Source organism: Homalodisca vitripennis, chromosome 1, assembly GCF_021130785.1.
Source record: "Homalodisca vitripennis isolate AUS2020 chromosome 1, UT_GWSS_2.1, whole genome shotgun sequence".
Classification (NCBI taxonomy): Eukaryota; Metazoa; Arthropoda; class Insecta; order Hemiptera; family Cicadellidae; genus Homalodisca; species Homalodisca vitripennis.
Window position 1 is genome coordinate 237194473 of NC_060207.1, and position 21842 is coordinate 237216314.

General features: G+C 36.2%; 1 protein-coding gene across 1 annotated transcript in view; it reads left to right on the forward strand.

The window, feature by feature from the left end:
• The window catches only part of LOC124353177 (translation initiation factor IF-2, mitochondrial-like), a 35340-nt gene extending 13938 nt beyond the window's left edge, over nt 1–21402 (forward strand). The window contains 7 exon segments of the mRNA XM_046803048.1: nt 658–862; nt 2815–2919; nt 5219–5339; nt 18202–18339; nt 18482–18646; nt 19766–19906; nt 21174–21402. Of these exon segments, the coding sequence (XP_046659004.1) occupies nt 658–862; nt 2815–2919; nt 5219–5339; nt 18202–18339; nt 18482–18646; nt 19766–19906; nt 21174–21346 (1048 nt within the window). The 3' untranslated portion in view covers nt 21347–21402.
• The last annotated feature ends 440 nt before the right edge of the window (nt 21403–21842 follow it).

A 21842-nucleotide genomic window follows, 5' to 3' on the forward strand; every position in this document is an offset into this window, starting at 1 on the left:
ATGTGTAGACAACTTGATTGCTTCACCGTGTCTATAACATCGTAGTGCACTCAATTGTGTATCTGATGAGGCAATGAGAATGTGTGCCTGGAGGAACAAACCACATCTTTTAACTGATTTTAACTTACCATTGTACTCTCTGACACTAAGCTTGAGAATGTCGAATAAAGTATATTCTGATTCTAAGTTTCTAGCAGCTACTTAAGTGATATTGAAGTCATCTGGGATTATTATCATTAAGTACCCTCACCACTTTGAAAGCAAAGAATAAATTGTCAGAATCTAGTTGAAGAACCATGTACATACACATTCCCACTTCTGCAACTGTGCTAGACTAATTGTCCAAGGAAGGAAGTTTTGGTCCCCAGGTATAAACTGGGGGACAGCAACTTTTGGCCTTCCATGAACCGGAGACTTTAAAAATGTAACAGGTGTTGAGTCGTTTGGAATGCTTCATCTTCATGCAAGGACAAAATAAAATAATTGATAAATTGTCTTTACTTTTCATATGTCAAAATCCGAAACTATATTTAAAGGCCCTTCCTTTGTTTTGGTAGTAGTGGAAAGAAAACTGAAATAAGGGTTTGTTCAGTCGAAAAGTATTTGATCATTTTTGGTGTGACACACAATGCTGAAACAAAGATATCTTATGTGCAGAAAGCTGGCGACAGTACTGGTGTCTCGAGGCACACTCCAGCGCGGCTCTATCGTGGTGGCCGGCCTGGCCTGGGCGAAGGTGCGCTCACTGTTCAATGAGGACCAGCAAGTCCTACAGCAGGTGACTCCAGGCATGGCAGCTCAGGTCATTGGCTGGCGGTCCCTGCCTTCCGCTGGTGACTTGCTGCTAGAGGTCAACTCCGAGGTGATAAAATAAAATAAGTTATTAATTAAAATATATAAGACATGTATTGAGGCTGCAAGACAGGTTTGTAGGGTTTATATTTATACTTTTTTATATACAAAAGTTATTTATAATGCCTTTTCCAATTTTTTTAGTTTTTATAATATATTGCTAATTAAGTTATCACACAAGCAAAGCCAATCGTTTAATTTTTTGAGTGGGATATTTCCATGTTCAAATAAACACTAGAAATAAAACCATGAAATACTCCAGGAAGGGTTACATGCAACAACACACGGTAGCTGTATGGATTTCAGCAAACTCACCAAGGTGCAAACTCTCATGACAGAACTAAGGAAGTGCTGTCATCTAGTAGAAAATGCCAGAACTATGTGCTTGATGTGTGGTTGTCTTAAAAATGCTTCTTGCCCAATATTATGATAGGCAACAGAATAAAACAGGAACAACTTAACGATGCGTAATATTAAGTCAGTAGCACACTTTAATGCAAGTTTTTACGCTGTGAATGTAATACATCAAAAATTGTGAATGGGTTAATTTTTAAATATGGTTTCCACAATAATTAACCCATTACGGATCACTGACGAGCTGGGCTCGTCACACAGCAGCCGGGCCTGACGGCACGATGACGATTTCAGGTCACAAAAGCGGTCTGCTTTTAAATTTCCCTCCAAATAGTTGTCAACTAAAAATGTTTAACAACGGTTCTACGTTTAGAGTTTTCAAAAAGTTTTATAGATATCCTACAGATCGCAGTTGTATGTCGAAGTTGAAAAATCATTCATATGAGTTTACTCTCTGCTTTTTAGCGCTTCTGATTGGGTGTTTTCCTCAGTTGTTATTATAATACTTTTGAGGTTAGTAACACAACTAAACGACGCAGACGTACATGTTGGTGGGTTTAGTCTAGACAATGGCCCGGATGTTGTAATCGCTTCGCCCGAGCCGCTTTATTTAGACTATGATTCAGACATCATCCCTGCCACCCCGGAACCTTGCTCGCGTGTTATCGTTCCTACATCACGGATACCCCAGCAGGCCCATGTTCCATCTGAACGAATACCTTCACAGCTGAATTTTCTAGTATACGATAGCGAGCGATATTTTGGCGTACCGTTGCTGTTCGTTCGGCCGCTGACCGTTAATTAATTCGTGCCCGCTGGTGCCTACGGGCCAAAACAATACGATCCGCAATGGGTTAAGGGAAGGTCTGAATTCAATCAGCTTATTGAAGAGGAATAATTACATTAATAATTGAGAAAATACTGAATAAATAGGTCTCTAAAACAAATTAAAAGATGCACTTGGAAGATATAATGACCCGATAGGTACCTAAACTTAGATTAATTGATTGATTTGATTTTTACAGATTGATGTAATTGGTAGTTGTTAAATATGCAGTTGTTCCATATTGCTTGTATTTATGAACTAACTAACGCAACAGAAATAATTAGATTAAAACAATAACTTATGTCCTATATAACTAAAGTCCAGTTTTATCAGTTGAAATAATTTTCAGTGTGTGACAAGATATAACGTTAAGCTATTTCAATTGTGCATGTCTCAAACATAATTAACATTTTATCTGTGTTGTGTTTTGGAATAGCAAAAAATTTTCTCTTTGGTGAATATACATTAATAATTTGAAGTTTCCATGTAATTAACCTTAAATAATAAAGTGACAATGAACACTATGGACGAACTCAACTTATCTCTGTGTCCACATAGCTACACTAGGCAGTTATGGGTTATTGAAATAATTATCTAAAATGACAAATCGTAAAAGAATTTTCACACTGAACAAAAAGTTTTAATCAATTATTTCACTTGAGCAATTTAATTCTCTCTAAGTTGAATACAGTAGAAAACTCATGTTCAAGTATGATTAGTACAACAATGTTGTAACATAAAAATTGTTTTTAATTAGAAAATAATTAACTCTTTGTTAACAGAAAAAAGCGACTCAAGTCATTAAATGGCGCGAGGAGAACAAAATGAAGGAAAAGGCATTGGAAGATTTACAAGTCATTCAGGCGAAAATGACGGAGCATCAAGAAGTGAGTAATAATTAACAAAGAGGATTGTTGATCTATCTGTGTCATTTATGCTTCTCTTTCCCCTTTGAATTTTCCTATGTACTGGGACATTATTAGTCGTTAAATTGACACTTACATGATCGGATGATCATACATTGAGGACAGTTGATAACATATTCTCATAGTTCATGTTATCTTTTATTGTAATTTTAACATACATTTTTAGATGAACCCCATTTTATTGATAGAAATTCTATATTGACATTTGTTATTTATGATTTATTGTTTATTTACACAGATACAAGCGTTGTGATAAAGACTTGTATGCCATATATACGTATTATACGTCTCAGAAGAGTTGAGGAAAAACATAACCCTTATAATTTATTTCCATTCTTTTTTTGAAAATTTTAATGATAGCGGGTTTGTGAACGTAACAAATAGGACTTATATTGGATATTTTAATTGCTAATATCCGGAAGATTTTGTTGTATTTAAATTGTCAACACTCTTGCACAAAAAAGGAAATGGATAAAAAAAAAACAACACAACTATTCTTTGTTTTTGATGATGGAAGGATTGTGAAGGAAACAAGATTTTTCCGGACATTTTACATCATTTACTGTTAAAAATTAAATTGGCAGAACAACCAATCCAGTCAACCATCAGTCGAGATTAGGCCACTTTGGTTGCCAATTCTGAAAGATGAATTAAAAAGAAAAGCAAATGTATCAAACAGATTAGATTTTTTATAAACCAATGGGTAATAAACCAATGCAGAATCAAAGTATGGTTTTAAGAAGTTCATCTAGTATGAACCAATAATAAAAAGGCCCACTCCCATTCCCTTTTTTTTTGCTGCCATCTTGTTTCTGCCGTGATGATTGCCATTTACTATTGGCCTCTGGTCAGTCGCAGGTGGTTGGTTAGCTGATGCAGACCTATATTCTGTAGTTCCGTTTTAATAATAATATTGTGTTTAGTTTTTATTAAGTGCATGTTTTAAAGTTAGTGAAGTTGACACACAACATGGTGGTTGTGATTCCTGACTTACGCGTGTCACAACGCTCTGGTATGATTTGTTTATTTTAACCTAGTTTTTAATTATGTGTTACGTTAGTTATTTACCTGAAGAAGAGATCAGATTGCAGATCTCGAAACACAACTATGTAGTAAACGTAAATTTCCACAACTTTTACAATCCCATTGATAACTGATGATTTTTCTAACAAGGTTTTTTAAAAATACCTTCTCAAAACACTATACTTATATAACTGATAACACTCCATCTATGCTCATAATGTGTCTGAGAAAAAAAAATTAAAAGTAAGCTCATCTAGTTTTTTATGGTATTGAAGGTTTTTACAGCAGAAAACACTTATACAAAATTAAATTAAATCTATATGATTCTTGCAAAAATAACATCCATTAAGGTATGTGTTATTAAATACTTATGAGTCAACATGTTTAAATTATACATTTAGGGAAACAGAAAATTTATTTTTTAAATCTTTGATCTAAATAGCCTGATAATTTTCCTATAGCACATGAATCAAAATATAATGAATTTAAATATCTATATTATATTTTTAATTTATTATATCTATAATATATTTATATTATTTTACAAGTTTATAAGAATGTCAGACATGTCTAAACCCTTTAACCGCCACGTTCCTAGATTCACGGTGACAGCAGTGTGCCGGGTTTAGTTACATACTAAGACCACCTGGTGCCATGTATTTTTTCTACTTTTAGGAGTTTTTGACATAACACGTTAAACTTTTTCTTGTTTAATAAATTGAGTAAACAATTAACAATGTTTACAAACTTCTCAAATAATGTCAATTTGTCAAATAATTACAGGATATTACCACTATCACACGACTATCTACGAATAGACATCGGAAAACATGTTGTAAAATATCAATGTATTACGTAACCATTCTCGAACTGGTGTACGATACAAAGCATGTTACTTCCAACTAGTTTGAGTAATGTCTACAAGATTGCACCACCAACTGGACAGCTATCTTCTAGACATTTCTAACATAATAGAACACGAATTAACACAGTTTAACAGCTGATACAACAATAAAAAACCAGCTGATAATATGAGAACAAGTATACTTGGGCATGGGGGTTAAAGGGTTAATATTCTGGAATTCACATGACAGTAATTACGTCTGTTTATATGATATGTAATATGTAAGATAAATAACTTTTACTCCTCGAATCGAATCATACTGTCCAGTATTTTTTTAAATTTTAAATCTGCTACTTTGTGGTGTAGTTTCATCTTAAAACATTTACTTCACAGGTCTATAAAACTCAACTGGAGCAGAGAAGGAAACTTGGCAGGAGAAAATTAAAACCAACTGGGCCACGGCAGAAAGAATTTCAAGAAGACAATGAAATTAGAGTCAGTATTGTACTTAAAGGTATGCTGTAAATTTTTTTAGACAATTTACATTTTCTTTCTCAACTCCCCATATGTCTATTGGCCCTAAGGACTGCTAGTTTGAGTGTATCGTATAATACCTCTAAAGCCCTTAAGTGAAAGATATACATTTTAACGTGATACATAGCCTATTTAAAAATAAAACACATTTTTTAAGAATGTGTATAAGTTTGTTGGTCACTAAACTACTAAACCTTCATTGTGAGATAATTGATCAATTTACCAGGCCTATGAAAATTACTATAGCATTTCAATTCACAATAACATTACTGTTTCAGTAAAGTAATAATTTATATGGTGGTTACTATTTAAATTTCAAATAAATAATTTTTTCAAAACTTTACAAATCATTGACAAAACACATTGATAATTTGTCGCCAAGTCATATTAAAAAGTGTAGATATGAAATTTTACAAGTCAATGAATCATAATATAGTATATGACAATATTACACATATTGTCAACAAACATGGCTGACTGACTACAGTCACAGTAAAGTGAACTCCAAGAAAACTGTGTATTTTAAGTGGTAATAATACAACAAAATATTATTTACTTGTGCACAATACTTACCTTGGATCTCATGTAAGTTAAAAAATCAAATATTTTCTTTCATGGAAGCTTCAGAACTTTATCAAGAAACTTTAATTAACTACTGAACACTAACAAGCAAGTAAACTATCAAGATTAAGCCAAGTTAAAGACTTTCAATAATCAAGCATAACACTTCACACAACTATATTATTCACTCCAAACTTATAAGCTTTTTAAGATTTAAAATAATATGAAATATAATTCGTGTATTACTCATCTATGAAATAACTAAATAACAGTGACGTCACTGCCAAGTCACAAACTAACAGTGATATTCCACATCATACAGCGTTGGCACACAGCTGCTTGGCCACCTGTAACTAGACCAGTGACCCAGACACCTTGTCAGCATTGTCAGCGCTGACCTACAGCAATACAGCTAGCTGCTGTACTCATACTATTGACACGGCACTTGATTGCCATTTAATCAAGAGTTTTTAGGTCTATGTGTTTTTGACAAACTTCTCTTATTTTTTTCACTATCTGACAAAGCAGTTGATTAGCACATCTAAATCAAATAATATACAGTAATTCATTCATTTATACTCTGACAATTAAACCACAATTGGAAAGCCTATATTAAATTACACAATTTTTCATACTTTTCTGGGAAAATGCCTCCAAAATACCCGTGTGGCACCTGTGACATTGGTGTTAGGTTTTCAGGAATAAAATGCACTGGTCAATGTCAAAAATGGTATCATGCAGGATGTCAGAACATACTTGAGAAGAACTTGAAAAAATGGGGTGCTGACGAAATTGACTTATGGAAATGCACTCTGTGTAGAGGTAACCAACAACTGTGTCCTACAGTAGAAATTAATGACTCAACTTCATCAAATTGTGACATCCTTAGTAGTCCGATTCAAGGACTTGGAAGTAGTAATATTCAAAATAGCTCTCCAGATATCTTGAACTCCTCTCTTGTAGATTTTAAGTTAGAAAAAATGAAGACAAAACTGCAGGACCATGGAAAATTGGAAGAACAGGATTTAGAAACATCCCTGACACTAGCTGCCGAAGCCGGATCTTTTTTATTACAAGAAAATATTGATCTCAAGAGAAATAACAATAATTTGAATTGCCAAGTAACTGTACTCAAAACTAACTTACTCTGTATGGAAGCAAAAATTGAAGAACTCACTACAAGGGAGAATAAATATGAACAAAAAATTGAAACTCTACTAAGTCAAATGGAAGAATTGGAACAGCAACTTAGTAAGTCTAAACAAGATAAAATTGATGTCCAAACAATTTTTGAGGAACATGACATTAAACAATCTGAAATTCTCACTAACTACTCACTTAAAATCAATGAGCAAGAAAAATTAATTGCCAAACTTAAACATTCAGCAGAAAAAAGTCACACTAATGTTATAAAAACCTCTGTAGATGTTGGAACCCAAACTATTCATATAAACTCACCTCCAACAAATGTTACCCTCCTCCTAGATCTGGATCTCATTAAAGAGAAACAGGACCAGATGGTGCAATCCATTACAGAACTTAATAGAAATTTAAAAAACATAGCCATCACGATACCTCTAATGACAGAGGACCCAGGGTCCAAAACATCATTGACAGGAGACTCCAGCCTCTCGACAACTCCAAAGCCTACTGAATTAACTGGGGGAATCAGTCAAACCCCGACAAAAAAACTGTCTACAACAGCTCAGACTAGAATTTTCAACCTCTCGACAACTCCACAGGCAACAGAATCAACAGGGGGAATCAGCCAAACCCCAACAAAAAAAACTGTCTATAACAGCTTTGACAAGGAGCTCTAGCCTCTTGACAACTCCACAGGCAACAGAATTGACTGGGGGAATCAGTCAAACCCCGACAAAAAAAACTGTCTATAATAGCAAGTGATGATGAATTTGATAAACATGACACTGGGAGAGACAGACAAACTCCGACCAACAAACTGGATGAAGTTGAGACTGGGAAAGACAGACAATCTCTGAGTTTAAGTCTAAATCATCAACCTAAAAATCCTATTCCATCAGACAATAAGGCCTATAAAATCCCTGAAAGAGGCTCTGTGCTCAGCAAAACCCCACCAATGAATACTTTTAAAAGATTACAAAATGAAAGTCATGAGGAGTTTTTTATAAAGCACATAGACTTCTACAAGGACTTAATAACAAACTGGAGGGAATCCTGCACCACACTTAAGCCTACCTTACTGCAGGGCGATCTTGCCAATAGCTCTGAATTCAACGAAACAACCCCTTTAGTGGAAAAAAGTAGTTTTTTAGACAAAACTCACCCCATATTGAAACGATTCAAAACAAAATTTTACAAAAGAAAAACAATAGGCTTTCAAGTAGCAAAAACTCTCACCGTGCTACATCAGAACGTAGATCGAATTTCTAACAAAATTGACAAGATGAATGCCCTTCTAGACACAACAAACCCTGACTTAGTCATCATAACAGAACATGGACTAAAAAGAGAGGTCCTGCTAAACACAAGACTGATCGGCTACAAATTAGTAGCAGAATTCAGCAGGACAACTTTCTTAAAAGGAGGTGTTGCTGACTGAGGGGATGACAAAAGTTGGAGGGGATGACTGATTGCTAGCAGACACGTGTGCAAGTCGGCTCTAAAGTTTTTTATTGTTTTAACTGGTATTTTTCTGACAGTTTTCTTGGAAAGTGGTGCCATTACACGCGAAAAGACACTAAGCATTTTTTTATCGAATCAGCGGAACTTTTTATAACGTGTGTAGTTAAAAATTCGCTTATCAGTACAATATTTCATGTACCGATCGCCGCCGCAGCTCAGGTCTGGGTCTAAAGGTGAGCCTGTCCCATTATCTGGCGGAGCTGATAAGCAACGGTCCGAGCGCTCCTTATCTGTAACGTCTGACCCCGGCCGCTCTACAACATCAACAATGCCTGCCACCGGGACCGACAAGGCCGCCAGAGTTGACGCGACTGTCATCGCCGACCTCGTCGGCAAGCACCTTTCTTCTGGCGACGTCTTCGGCCAGCTCGTGACCCGCATCACCCACGAGCTGAAGGGTGTCGTCGAGGAGGCTGTGCGGGCGGCGATGGCGTCCGTCGGCGATGAGGTGGCAAGGCTCCGGGAGCAGGTGGGAAACTTGACCCAGCGGCTAGAGGAGATGGACGACCGACTGCAGGGGCGCTGTGACGAGCTGGAGCAGTTCCAGCGACGCCAGAACCTCCGCATCTTCGGGGTGGAGGAGACGACGGGGGAGAAACACCGACCGCATCGTGGTGGAGCTCTGCAGGGACAAGCTCGGTGTGGACCTGCCTGCCTCCGCCATCTGCAGGTCGCACCGAGTCGGCAGCCAGCCCAAGCCCGGGCCCGACGGTAGGAAGAGGCATCGGCCTATAATCGTCCGCTTCATAAGTTACCAAGACCGGCGGACGATATACAACACGAAGAAGAAGCTGAAGGGCACGGGCATCACGGTGCGGGAGGACCTGACGGCGCGGCGACTGGAGGTGCTGAAGAGGGTGACGGCGCAGCACGGGGTCCGCAACACCTGGACCCAGGACGGCAGGGTGCTGTGGCTGGGCAGGGACGGCAGCAAGGGAGTGGCGACCCGGCTTTCCGACCTCCAACCAGCTTCTAACTGATTAAGTATATTTTTTTACCATTTCCAGTTCTGAAATTCTACTTCCTAATTAAGCTTTTATTTATTTTCTTTTACACTGTGCATCAATATTTATTTTCAAATGAATTTCTACGAAATTATTATTATTTTGTTTTAAGAAATTATTATTATTTTGTTTTAAGAATTTTAATTGGCTATATAATTATAACTTTACTATTAATTTATTCTTTTTAAAATTATTATTAGAATTATTATAGCACTAAACAAAATTTGAATTCACTATCATTTTATTTATTTTTCTCTCCACTTACATTTTTAATACTGATTATTATTATTACAATAAGAGCCTGCAAGCTTGCATGCATGTTTAAATTTATTATGAATAATATTAGAGTAGTAATAACTTCAATTAATTTTAAGTTTATATTAAATGATAAAGTATTATTTTTTCTTTGTTATGGTATGCGTGTGTGTGTAAATGTCCTGACCGCAATGTCACTGTCGCGTGTACCGCCGGCCGCTCGCCGCCTGCAGTGTCGTCGCGCCCCTGCTCGCCGCCGTGCACGGCTCTGACAGCCCCGCCCCGAGCGGGCGCGCCTCTCCGCCGTCCCTGCCCGCGCTTCTCTGCCGTTCTCTCGCTCCCTACAACAATTTCCTCAAGGCAGCACACGTTAACGCACAATCACTGTTTAGTCATATTGACGAATTTCGTTCCATTTTTGAGCCATTACATACCGACATTATCTTGGTCTCTGAGACTTGGCTAAAACCAACCACAAGCGACAAGAGTATTAATTTAGCCGGCTACAATATTTTCAGGAACGACCGTCTACACAAACGTGGTGGTGGAGTCGCAGTTTATGTCAAGTCTCAGTTTCCTACTTCCATCTTATTCTCATCTGATACATCTAGAGAGGGACGGCCTGAATTTATGTTTTTGGATGTCAGTGTCAACGGGACGCATGTTTTAGTCGGTGCATGTTATAGGGCCCCCAATACCGGCCATCTTGCCGAATTTGAACACACACTCATCGATCTTATGGCTCGTTACAGTCATGTCATTGTCATGGGCGATCTTAACTCCGATTTGTTAGGGCCTACCACATATTGAAAAAACCTTTTTGACCACAATTTTTCAGTCATGTAACATGTCTCTGCTACCACTTCAGGCCACTCATCACACTGCTACAACCGACACGTGGCTTGACATCATGGCTGTTTCTGACCCGACCCACGTTGCACACCACGGACAATTTCCTGCCCCTGGACTTTCAAAGCATGATCTCATTTTTTGTGCCTATAAACTCCATACCCCCAAAAATAAGCCCAATATTATCAAATATCGCAGATACAGGGACATAGATCATGCTTCACTTCTCACAGATGCTGCTGCTTTAAACCCTGGCATGAAGTAACCACTGCCAATAATGTAGACAAAATGGTTATCAAATTTAATGCTTTACTTACTAATTTATTTGATAAACATGCCCCAATCATAACTAAAAGAGTAACCAAAGCCCCCTCTCCATGGATGAATGATTTCATAAGAAATTTGCAAAAGCAAAGGGATTCCGCCTTCAGAAAAGGCTAAACGTTCTAAATCCACTCAAGATTGGGAGGCATATAAACGTCTTAGGAATCACACGCAGCAGCAAATCCGTAACGCCAAAGTTAGATTTTACCACACAACACTTTCAGAGCCTCAGTCCACTAAATCATTGTGGAGTAAAATTAAAGACCTTGGTGTGGGTAAATCCAATATCAGTCCACCTGTTCCGTTTGACCTCAATATTATAAATGATTACTTTATTAATATCCCTGTTAATATATCTGCAGCTAGCGATTATTTTGCTGAGCTGGAGGCTGCTCCTCGAGAGGCTGCTGGCCGCCAGTTTTCTTTCACACCTGTGAGTGAGGCTGATGTGCTTGCTGCTTTCGCGAGGATGACCAGCAACGCAGTTGGGGCTGACAACATACCTTTGCGCTTTCTGAAAGATACATTGCCAATCACCCTTCCTGTTTTAGTAGTCATTTTCAATTATTCTTTAAATTCCTCTGTCTTTCCCTTAACCTGGAAGCATGCTCTAGTTCGTCCGTTGAGAAAAGTGTCTAATCCGCAATCCCCTTCTGACCTACGTCCAATCAGTATTCTCCCTTGTCTCTCCAAATGCCTTGAAAGAGTGGTACATCAACAAATTTCATCTTATCTGAATACCTATAACATCTTATCTAAATACCAGTCTGGATTCAGGCCTAATCACAGCACCACCACAACCCTAATTAAAATCACCGATGATATCAGATTGGCAATGGACAAGAGACTAATCACCATTTTACTGCTTTTTGACTTTTCCAAAGCCTTCGACTGTGTTTATTACCCCCTTCTCCTCATCAAATTGAAGAAGTATGGTTTCTCCGATGAGTGTGTTAACTGGGTCAAATCGTATCTTACTGGGCGACAGCAATGTGTCAAAGAAAGGGAAAAAATATCTGAATGGAAAGCCGTAACACGGGGTGTTCCACAGGGCTCTGTTCTTGGACCCCTATTGTTCTCAATTTATATTAATGACGTCACATCTATTATAAGGCACTCTAAGTTTCATCTTTATGCCGATGATTTACAAACAAATTTACGTACACTGTTCGCCTGATGAATTGAGCACATTTATGGTTCTACTCAATCAAGACATTGAATCAATTGCTTGTTGGGCAAATAAACATGGGCTGAAATTAAATGAAGACAAAACGCAGGCAATGGTATTGGGAAACCCAAGATTGATCGACCGTTTGGACTTCAACGTTGCACCAAAACTTGAACTCAATAACCACGAACTAAATTTTCAAAACAAATTAAAAAATCTTGGTCTTACTATGAGCTCAAGTCTTAAGTGGAATGACCAGGTTACGATAACGTGTAATAGAGTATTTGCTGGCATTCACAGTTTAAAGCGTTTTGCTTTATATCTACCATTCAGTGTCAAGGTTATGCTGGTTAAAACTCTCATACTGCCACACTTCAACTACTGTGACGCTGTGATCAGTGACATGACTGTTGAGCTTTCGGACAGGCTTCAACGTGCTCAAAAACTATTGTATCAGATTTATTTTCAATCTCAGACGTTATGAGCATGTGACTCCATTTTTCAAACAGCTATCACTTCTGAAACTTCAACAACTTCGCCAACTTCACATTCTTTCAACTCTACATTCAGTTATCAGAAACAAGTCACCTGTTTACCTGTCCGAAAATTTCAAATTTATTTCCGATATAAGTGAGCGACCTACGAGAAGGGGATCCACGTTACTCTCAATTCCTGTTCATCGATCGAACTTCTTCAGTAGGTCGTTCACTGTTCAGGCATGTCGCCTCTGGAACTCTCTTCCTGATGATATCCGTATTATAGAAGGTCGGGCTCGTTTTGGGGCGGGGGTCAGGGACTTGTTGCTGGGCGGTCTGTAGGGGTGGCGGATGGCGGTGCTCGTGGCGTGCTTGTGGTCAGGCTGTGTGTTTGAGAGAATGAATGTAGCAATAACAAGAAATTATTTAAAAAGTAAATTGTTAATTTAAGTTTTAATTTATCTTTGTTTGAAAATTTTCTACATATTCAGCTGATAAATTTGATTTTTAATTATTACATAGTAGTATATATTTTGGTTAAATTTAAATTTAAAATGGAATTTGTTATAGTTTTAAGGTCATTAAATGTAAATATGTATATATATATCTGTATATTATGTGAGGTTGAGTGGTAGAGAGGGCTAAATAGCCCTAACTCCGCCTCTTGAATAAAGGCATATTTCATTTCATTCATTTCATTTCATTTCATTTCATTTCATTTCATTTGTTGCCATCTATGCAAAAGAGTTGCTTCAGGAGAAAATTGAAGCAATAAATGTTCATGACCAGTGCATTGAGCTATTGTGTGAAGTGGCAGTCATTAAAATCAAAATAGGAAAAATTACCACCTTCATTATAGGTGTGTACAGAACAAACAGAAACTTGATTCAAGGCCTGGAAATCATAGCTCAGATCCTTCAAAAAATACAGTCCGAAAAGCATTGTGTCATCTTCATGGGCGACATTAACATAGATTCACTAGATAAAAAGCATGACTACATCCTAATGCAAGACATCCTAAAAAGCCATGATATGGAGAGACTCGATTTACCACCCACAAGGATTACACCAACTTCAAGAACCTCCATTGACTGTGTTTGCACAAACCTCCCACAAGAGGAGCTTGATGTTCATGTCATTAACACAGGAATTTCCGATCACACAGGCCAACTATGCACACTAAAGCTGAACAGCACAAAACTCCAGGCACCTTCTACCATGGAGCGTAGGCACATAAACAACAGAAATCTTTATAAGCTCAAAACATGTCTCGGCCAACAAGACTGGACAGAAGTCTACAGTTCTCTGGAGGTTAACGATGCCTACAACAGATTTCTTCAGATACTGACTGATGTAATGAACGAGGCTTGTCCGATGGTTAAATCAAGAACAATGCCAAAGCGAAGTAAATTAATGTTAAATGACCCTACAACAATTCACCTAAAAGGAATGCTGGTTAAGGCCCAAGACCAATACAATGCAACAGGTAGTGAAGAGCATAAGAGAAATGCATCAGCGATAAAAAAGGAATATGACTTGAGATTAAGACTACTTAGACAACAGGCCACAAAAAACGCTGTGGCCGAAGCTGATAATAAGACAAAAGCTTTATGGAGGGTAATCAACTCGGAAAGAAAACCTAAAGAAAAAATAAACCTCCCGACTGAACTTGACATACAAGGTACACTCTCATCTGACCCAATAAAGATGGCAGACTATATGAACAACTTTTTTGTCAACATAGCTGATGACACAATCCATAATAATGGACAAACTACTGGCCAAGCAATGTTACTACCAGTTGAAAATCCAGATATTCCTGTATTAGACCTCTACCAAACAACCAGACAGGAGGTGTCTCGAGTTATGGATAGTCTGAAACCAAAAACTTCATCAGGCTATGATGGAATCTCAGCAAAGCTTTTAAAAACTTGTAAAGAAGAGCTAATTGACCCCATAGTAGACATAGTAAACAAATCTTTTTTGTCTGGAAACTTCCCATCTGCTCTAAAAATGGCCAAAGTCTACCCATTGTTCAAACAGGGATCCCCAACCCAAGCCTCAAATTATCGACCGATTTCTCTAGTTCCAACATTCTCTAAAATAATTGAAAAACTGACACTAACCAGACTCATAGACCATGTAACGACAAATGAACTCCTTACAACCCAGCAACATGGATTTCTGAAAGGCAAGTCAACAACCACCGCCCTAATCTGTCTGGTAGAATTCCTTATTGATGAACTTGAAGATGGCAACACCACCACTGCTATTCTACTAGATTATAGCAAGGCTTTCGATTGCCTCAGCCACGAACACCTCATGGCTAAGCTTAGTGCGATAGGTGTAACAGGGACTGCCTATAACTGGTTTCACAGTTACCTGACAGGGCGGTGCCAAATGGTTGAACTTATGCATAATAGCAAGGGGATTATGCAACAAATCAAATCTGAACCAAAAAGCATCACACGGGGAGTTCCTCAAGGGTCTGTACTGGGTCCAGTACTTTTCATTTTATTTACCAATGACTTTCCAAGATATCTAAAAGACTATTGCAGATCACTAATGTATGCAGATGACACTGTATTGCTTTTGGGCAACAATAATCCAAAACATCTTGAAGTGACCTCTTATATTGCTCTTAACATGGCAATTCAGTATTGCCATAGGAACGACCTCGTTGTAAATGAGACAAAAACTAAGCAACTTATTTTAGGCAAGCACAGAGAGGCTGTAGGCAAGTTACCTGACCTTGAAGAAGTTACTGTTGCCAAATACTTGGGAGTAACAATTGATGAAAGCCTCTCCTGGACCCCCCACATCGATCTCCTGTGCAACAAGCTAAGTGTAAGCCTGTTTGTAATTCGCAGGATTAAGAACATCTGTGACGTGGATACAGCCAAGATCGCCTATTACAGCCTGTTCGAGACCCATTTACGCTATGGTATTGAAGTATGGGGAGCAACTACAAGGGGTAATCTAGAACGAGTGCTCTTGCTCCAAAAACGTGCTATAAGAATACTTGGAGATCTCCAGTTAAGAGAAACTTGCAGAAGCAAATACAAAGACCTAAAAATCCTGACTGTAGTAAATCTGTATATCTTGGAAGTTGTAACATACTCACATCTAAAATCATTAAGCCCCATAAGAACCGCAGCTCAGATTCATGAGTACAGCACAAGACAGTCAGCCAATTACAGCCTTCCTACACACCATCGCACAATGACTGAGAAGAAACCCAGCTATGCAGGTGCCAGAATGTGGAATGTCCTTCCTCCAGAGCTGAAGACTGCAAGCATTCAACAGTTTCGTCACTTGCTGAAGAACTGGCTTCTTGACCACCCATTTTACTCCATGACTGAGTTTTACGGATGGCGACAATCACAGGAATTTTGATCCTCTAGAAGAAACATTTTTCACCATTCTATTTACTATTGTTATTGATAGTATATGTTGTTTTTTATTAATTTATGACGCAAATTCTGTACTTAAAGTTCATGAATAAAGCATGCTGACTTCTGACTTCACATATGACAGTATATTACTACGGATTGAAACAGTATTCTAAAAATTAGAATACTGTCACATTATTCAAACCCTGTCACCTTCTTTTAACATTTTTCCATTCTATAAATAAAAGTCTACATCCAATGTCACCAACAATTTATGTTGTATATTTTGGGTAGTTAGGCTACACATGTTGATATAGCACATGTTAGAATATCATATGGTTGAACTCGATTAGTATACAAATTTATTTATTCCGTAATTTTCACGTTGCCATTATGGTTACCAATGTAAATATATTTGCTGACATTCAGGCAAATCCCATGGGGTGACATTATTGAAGTCAGCGTTCCCTATATAGAAATGAAGCTTTATGCAAAATTTCAAGTATATAGATCAGTATGTTTCCAAGAATTAAAGTTTAATTGAACAGAAAAATAGTGTTCAATGAATTTTAAAACATATCCATTAAATGATTGCTGCTTTTGAGTTTATCTACCTTCTTTGTTTTAACGAAAACTTCCCATATTTAGATCTCAAGAAAATACATTTTAATGCCAAAAATACTCCAAAAGGGCACTTTTGGTGGATATGGGTAATTTTTTTTAAGATTTTCAAATTTAAAAGTAGGACAAGCTGTACCTCATTTTAAAGGTATTTCTGATCACCTTTATTCACTGATCATTTTGAATAAAATGTTAACTTTATTTCACTTCTCGTACATAGAGTGGTTCAAAATATCAAAGTAGTATGGTTTTTTTATTGATACATAATTTAAAAATTTTAGCAAATCAAATTTTTATCCAAGAAGTACTCTTTCTAAAAATATGTTTACAGTTGAAAATATTTAACACATTTCCAATATTTAAAAATTATATTTAATTAAAATGTATTTATATGTTCAACTACGTAACACATGACATTTCCAGCTCTTTAAGTGCCATTACATGTATAAAAAAATATTAAAACTTTAAATACAAGCCAATCTTATCACTGATAACCCAAATTTCACTGAAAACGATCTAACTAATGTTTCTTTCAATTTGATAGAGTTCAAAAATGAATGAGTTATAATTACTTCCCACTCTCGTGATGTTGGCATAAATTAAGTTTAAATTATTTAACTTGGTATTGGAAAAAAGTTCTAAAGTAGTGTTAAGTATTTGCAGCTCGTACTTAAATCTAAAAAAAAAATGTATTCTGAGTTGAAGTTAGTTTGTACAGTATTTTATTTTGTGTATATTTGAGTAAAGTATTTTTGCTCCAATATTATAATAACTAAAGGGATATTATTCATATTAACCCTTCGCACGCCACTAATAAATCCATTAACTTTCTTATAATGCCAAGACAAGTTAAAAGTTTTGTTTCTTTTAAGTTCAAAGCTAATTTTTGTTAAATCTAAATTATAAAAGGTAAAAGCCAAAAAAGTATAAAACAGAGCATTTTATTTACAATTAGCGTAATTATTATTTACAAAGCGTAAAGAACTATTTACAAAACTGATTATTTCAAATAAATTTCAATTTCATTGTGAAATGTAAGTAAACTGAAAAGTTACTATAAAACAAGATAAATATTTCAAACTAACCACAACACTACCACACCATGAAGATTAATGATGAGATACATAGTAGAGGCACTCGTGACAACCGAGAAAGCGGTAATACATGCCACGGATATGTTTTTTTTTATGGCTCTGTAGGAGAAACAGAACTGACGAGCAGGTGGTCGGAGTTAGACAAAGGGCGCTCCCCTCCCCCTGCCGCAGAGTGAAGGTCATTTATAAATACTTCCTTGTCAACCGCAATAAGCACAGAGTGTGCACCGGGCATTTCGTAGGCCTTTTGTGGACTAAAAAGACTTCAAGAGACGTAATATCGGACATAACTGTATTTGGCGTTTTGGTCAAAGTCTACCATTCTAAATGTTTAAGGTGTAGGAAAGATTAACATTTGAAATCGTATGTATGAATATACAAATCCTACAGTTAAATTTAACCTATGTAATCTAATGTGAAATCTCAATGTCCAGGTGATGTGGACGGGTCTGTGGAAGCTATCCTGGACGTGTTGGACACATACAGTGGCACCGTTTGTAAGTTAGAACTGGTTCACTACGGAGTTGGCGGTGTCACCCTTTCAGACGTGGAACTGGCAATCGCATTCAAAGGTATGTCAGTATCTTGTGTCTTACACAGCACTTGTTGAGGGAAAATATCAGATATAGAATTAGTGAAAATCAGTAGTTCGTCTTGTTATGTTTATACTAAAATTATTGTTACAAATTTTGTAATAAATTAATTTTGTTGCAGCAATTATTTACACTTTTAATGTCGGCGTGTTGAACGATGCTGTGGAAAAGGCGAATTCAAGTGCAGTGATGATTAAGAAACACAACGTTATATATAAATTAGTCGACGATCTCAAGGAAGAAATGGAAAAGAAACTTCCGACAACTGAAGTGGAGGAGAATTTAGGTTAGTGTGGATTATGAATATAATTAATAAAACAAGCATAGCAATTATGTTTATAGCCAATCTGATAAGATGTGTTACATCATTTATGCTTTATGATACAATTGTGCAATGGTCCATTTTATACAACATTATGCAAAACAATTGTAAACACTATTTTTACGTGTCTGTGTCTAAGAAACAGAGATATTGCATGTTTTGTTCTTATGGAAAAATTTTACCTGAGAAGATTGGTGTTTCCCCAATTATTCAGCTAAACTTTAGAAATTAAATCATTAGTATCTGTCTAAAACTTTCAATTAATCAAATAAAAATCTAACTTAGGCGCAGTAATATACAAAATGTTAAGCATCAACAAATAACTTTTTGTCCCGGATTGTTTAATTTATAATTGTATTATTGCTTACTTTTCAAATTCAATTTTATAATTTATTTCTACATCTTCATGTTAAATTTTGTTTTGATAAATGTATTTTTGTATTACAAGAGTAATTCATTGTCATATTGGTGAGAAGAAATCTTCATTTTCACACTCTAGCCATATATTAATCCAGGACTTAGTTTCTTGTGGTCTCATAATGGAAGTCAGTTAGTCATTATTAGAGATTGTTCACATTGTGCAATGAACTCCCAATGTTTTGTCATGTATTTTTAAAGTTTCTATTGCACTGTTTTTTCTTTCCTTTTGTTTTAATTAACATTTTGGTTGTCACAGTAGGAAGTAGTAGAAATAATAATGAAGACAAATTATTTAATCCTAAGTTAGGTGTTAAACAGTCCTATAATTCCGAAGAACCATTTTTAATGAAATAAAAGTTAATTGTAAACGCAGATCCATTTACTATTTATTATCTCTAACAGTAAATCTACACATCTCCAATAAATTTTTATTGTTAAGTGTAAGAATACCATTAAAAAATTATTAATAATTTTAACAATAAATTTGGCTGAGAGGTGATTATTCGGGCACAGCAGAAAACCTGGGACTTTAAGTTTTCCATTATTTACGATATTTAATAATAATTAAAAATTAAGCCTATATTCTAATAAACTCTTAAATAACTCTCGTGGCTATCCTTATCACAAAACATACAAAGTACATTGACAATGTTTCATTCTCAGGTGAAGCCAATGTTCTTGAGCAGTTTCTTGTGACCGAAGGCAGGAAGAAGATACCAATCGCAGGGTGCCGGTGTGTTAAGGGGGTGCTCAAGAAAAACGCACTGTTCCGTCTAATACGCAATGAAGAAATTTTGTATGATGGTAAGTAAAGTTGCAAGTTGTTCTACTTTTTTGATAAATAATAATAACTACATACCTTCGTTAAACAGTTCAAACTGTAGTCATACACTACTCTTGTTTTGACTTTTAATAAGTCCTCTTCTGGTGTCGATGTCAATAAATATTAAAAGAGATGAATATCCATCTGGAGTCATCATAGTTTTCAAATTCACGAACATAGTTCAAACACAAAATTTGATCGGCCCCTCCAGATAGATAATCCGGCCTTGAGCTAGCCGGAGTCTGTTTGTTTGCGTTCCTCGTCGTTCCCAACCATTCCAACCTATTTCTTTAAGAGGATAATAGCTATAAACTGATATGTTTGCTTCGTTTTAGGTCTCTTAATTTGAGGTCATAGATGTTCTTCTTGTTATCCATGATGATTTTTGTCATGCTCTAATCCTATCAATTGTTATTATTATTTTTTTTTATAGGTTTACAATAGAATGTTGCAGTGCAACTGTAAACATACAACACATCATTTTCAATATTTAATACAAAATTAATACTAATACAAAACTTTGTCAAATTACAATAACAGTGATCGTTAAAATAATAAAATACAATTTTATATTACGAAATCAGGACAAAAATAAGGACAGGCTTCAATAAGCAATTTTTCAAGTAACTTTCTAAAATTCTGGAATCCTCTTCTTAAGTCAAATTTGGAGTCAAATTGTTAAATAACTTAATCTCTATAAAGTGGTCCAGTTTCTAAAAGAGATGATGGATTAATGAGTGGAGTTTTAATGTTAATTTCTGGAAGATTTTTTGGCTGTTATGAGCGCTGTTGTGTCATCTGCTAACAAAGACTGCCATGAAAATAAAGGGAAGATTATTAACATAGACTAGAAATAAAAAAGGTCCTAATTTTGATCCTTGAGGGATACCGTACTGAACTTTTTGCCATTCTGAAAAACAATCCAAACCATTTTCCGCAGTGATTTTATCCCTTTGATATCTGTTTAGTAAATAGGATTTACACCATGCTATTAAATTTTTACTCATGCCGTAATATTGAAGTTTCTAAAGCAAAATCCTGAATGACCCAATGAAAAGCCTTGGATAGGTCGCAGAAGACTCTAAGACTAGTTGTTAATTGCATTAAATTAAGGAATGCGTCTTTAATTAATTGAACTCTTGATCATAAATAACTCGTTTCAAATGAGGTAGGTATTTTGCCTGTTCGTTTATAACTCTCTTAGTCATTCTAGTATTCCATCGGAATCTGATAATGTTTGGCCAATAGGTAAGTTGGAATCGATGAGACACCTGAAGAATGAGGTGGATTCCATCAAGACAGATCTTGAGTGTGGATTACGGCTGGCTGACCCGAGTGTACAAGTGCGACCCGGAGATGTAATCATCTGCTACGTCACCCGTCAACAGTCACAGACTTTGGACTGGGACCCTGGCTTCTAGCAATAACACACTTGTAGATAATAGATTAAATATTTAAGAATGTTATATATAAAACAGTGTTTTGTGTATTTATTCCATCTGTACCCATGGGCTCTAATTGTTTTTTAATGAAGTGAAAATAAAAAACGCTATTTTATTAAATTTGTTAGTTCAATGTAGAAGGAAGTGTTATTATCTATATGGTGGAAAGGGTATATTTTAATTTAAAATCATATATACAGTTTATGATTGTTGATTGTTACACTAGTTTGACCTCAAAAATTCTAAAAGCCTGCTTTCCACTGAAAATGTTATCCTTTTTAAGTGAATTCTTCTACTACAACAAACCAGTGCTTTGCACCACATGTACACAAGAGGTACTTTGAATGCACTAAGTAACATTATTTTTAAAGATTTGTTCAGTCCTACAACAAGATTCTCGTTGTATGGGGTGGTAAAACAGCAACAGATCTAAAAAGAGTTTTAATCATCAAGAAATAATCTGTCCTATCAGGTT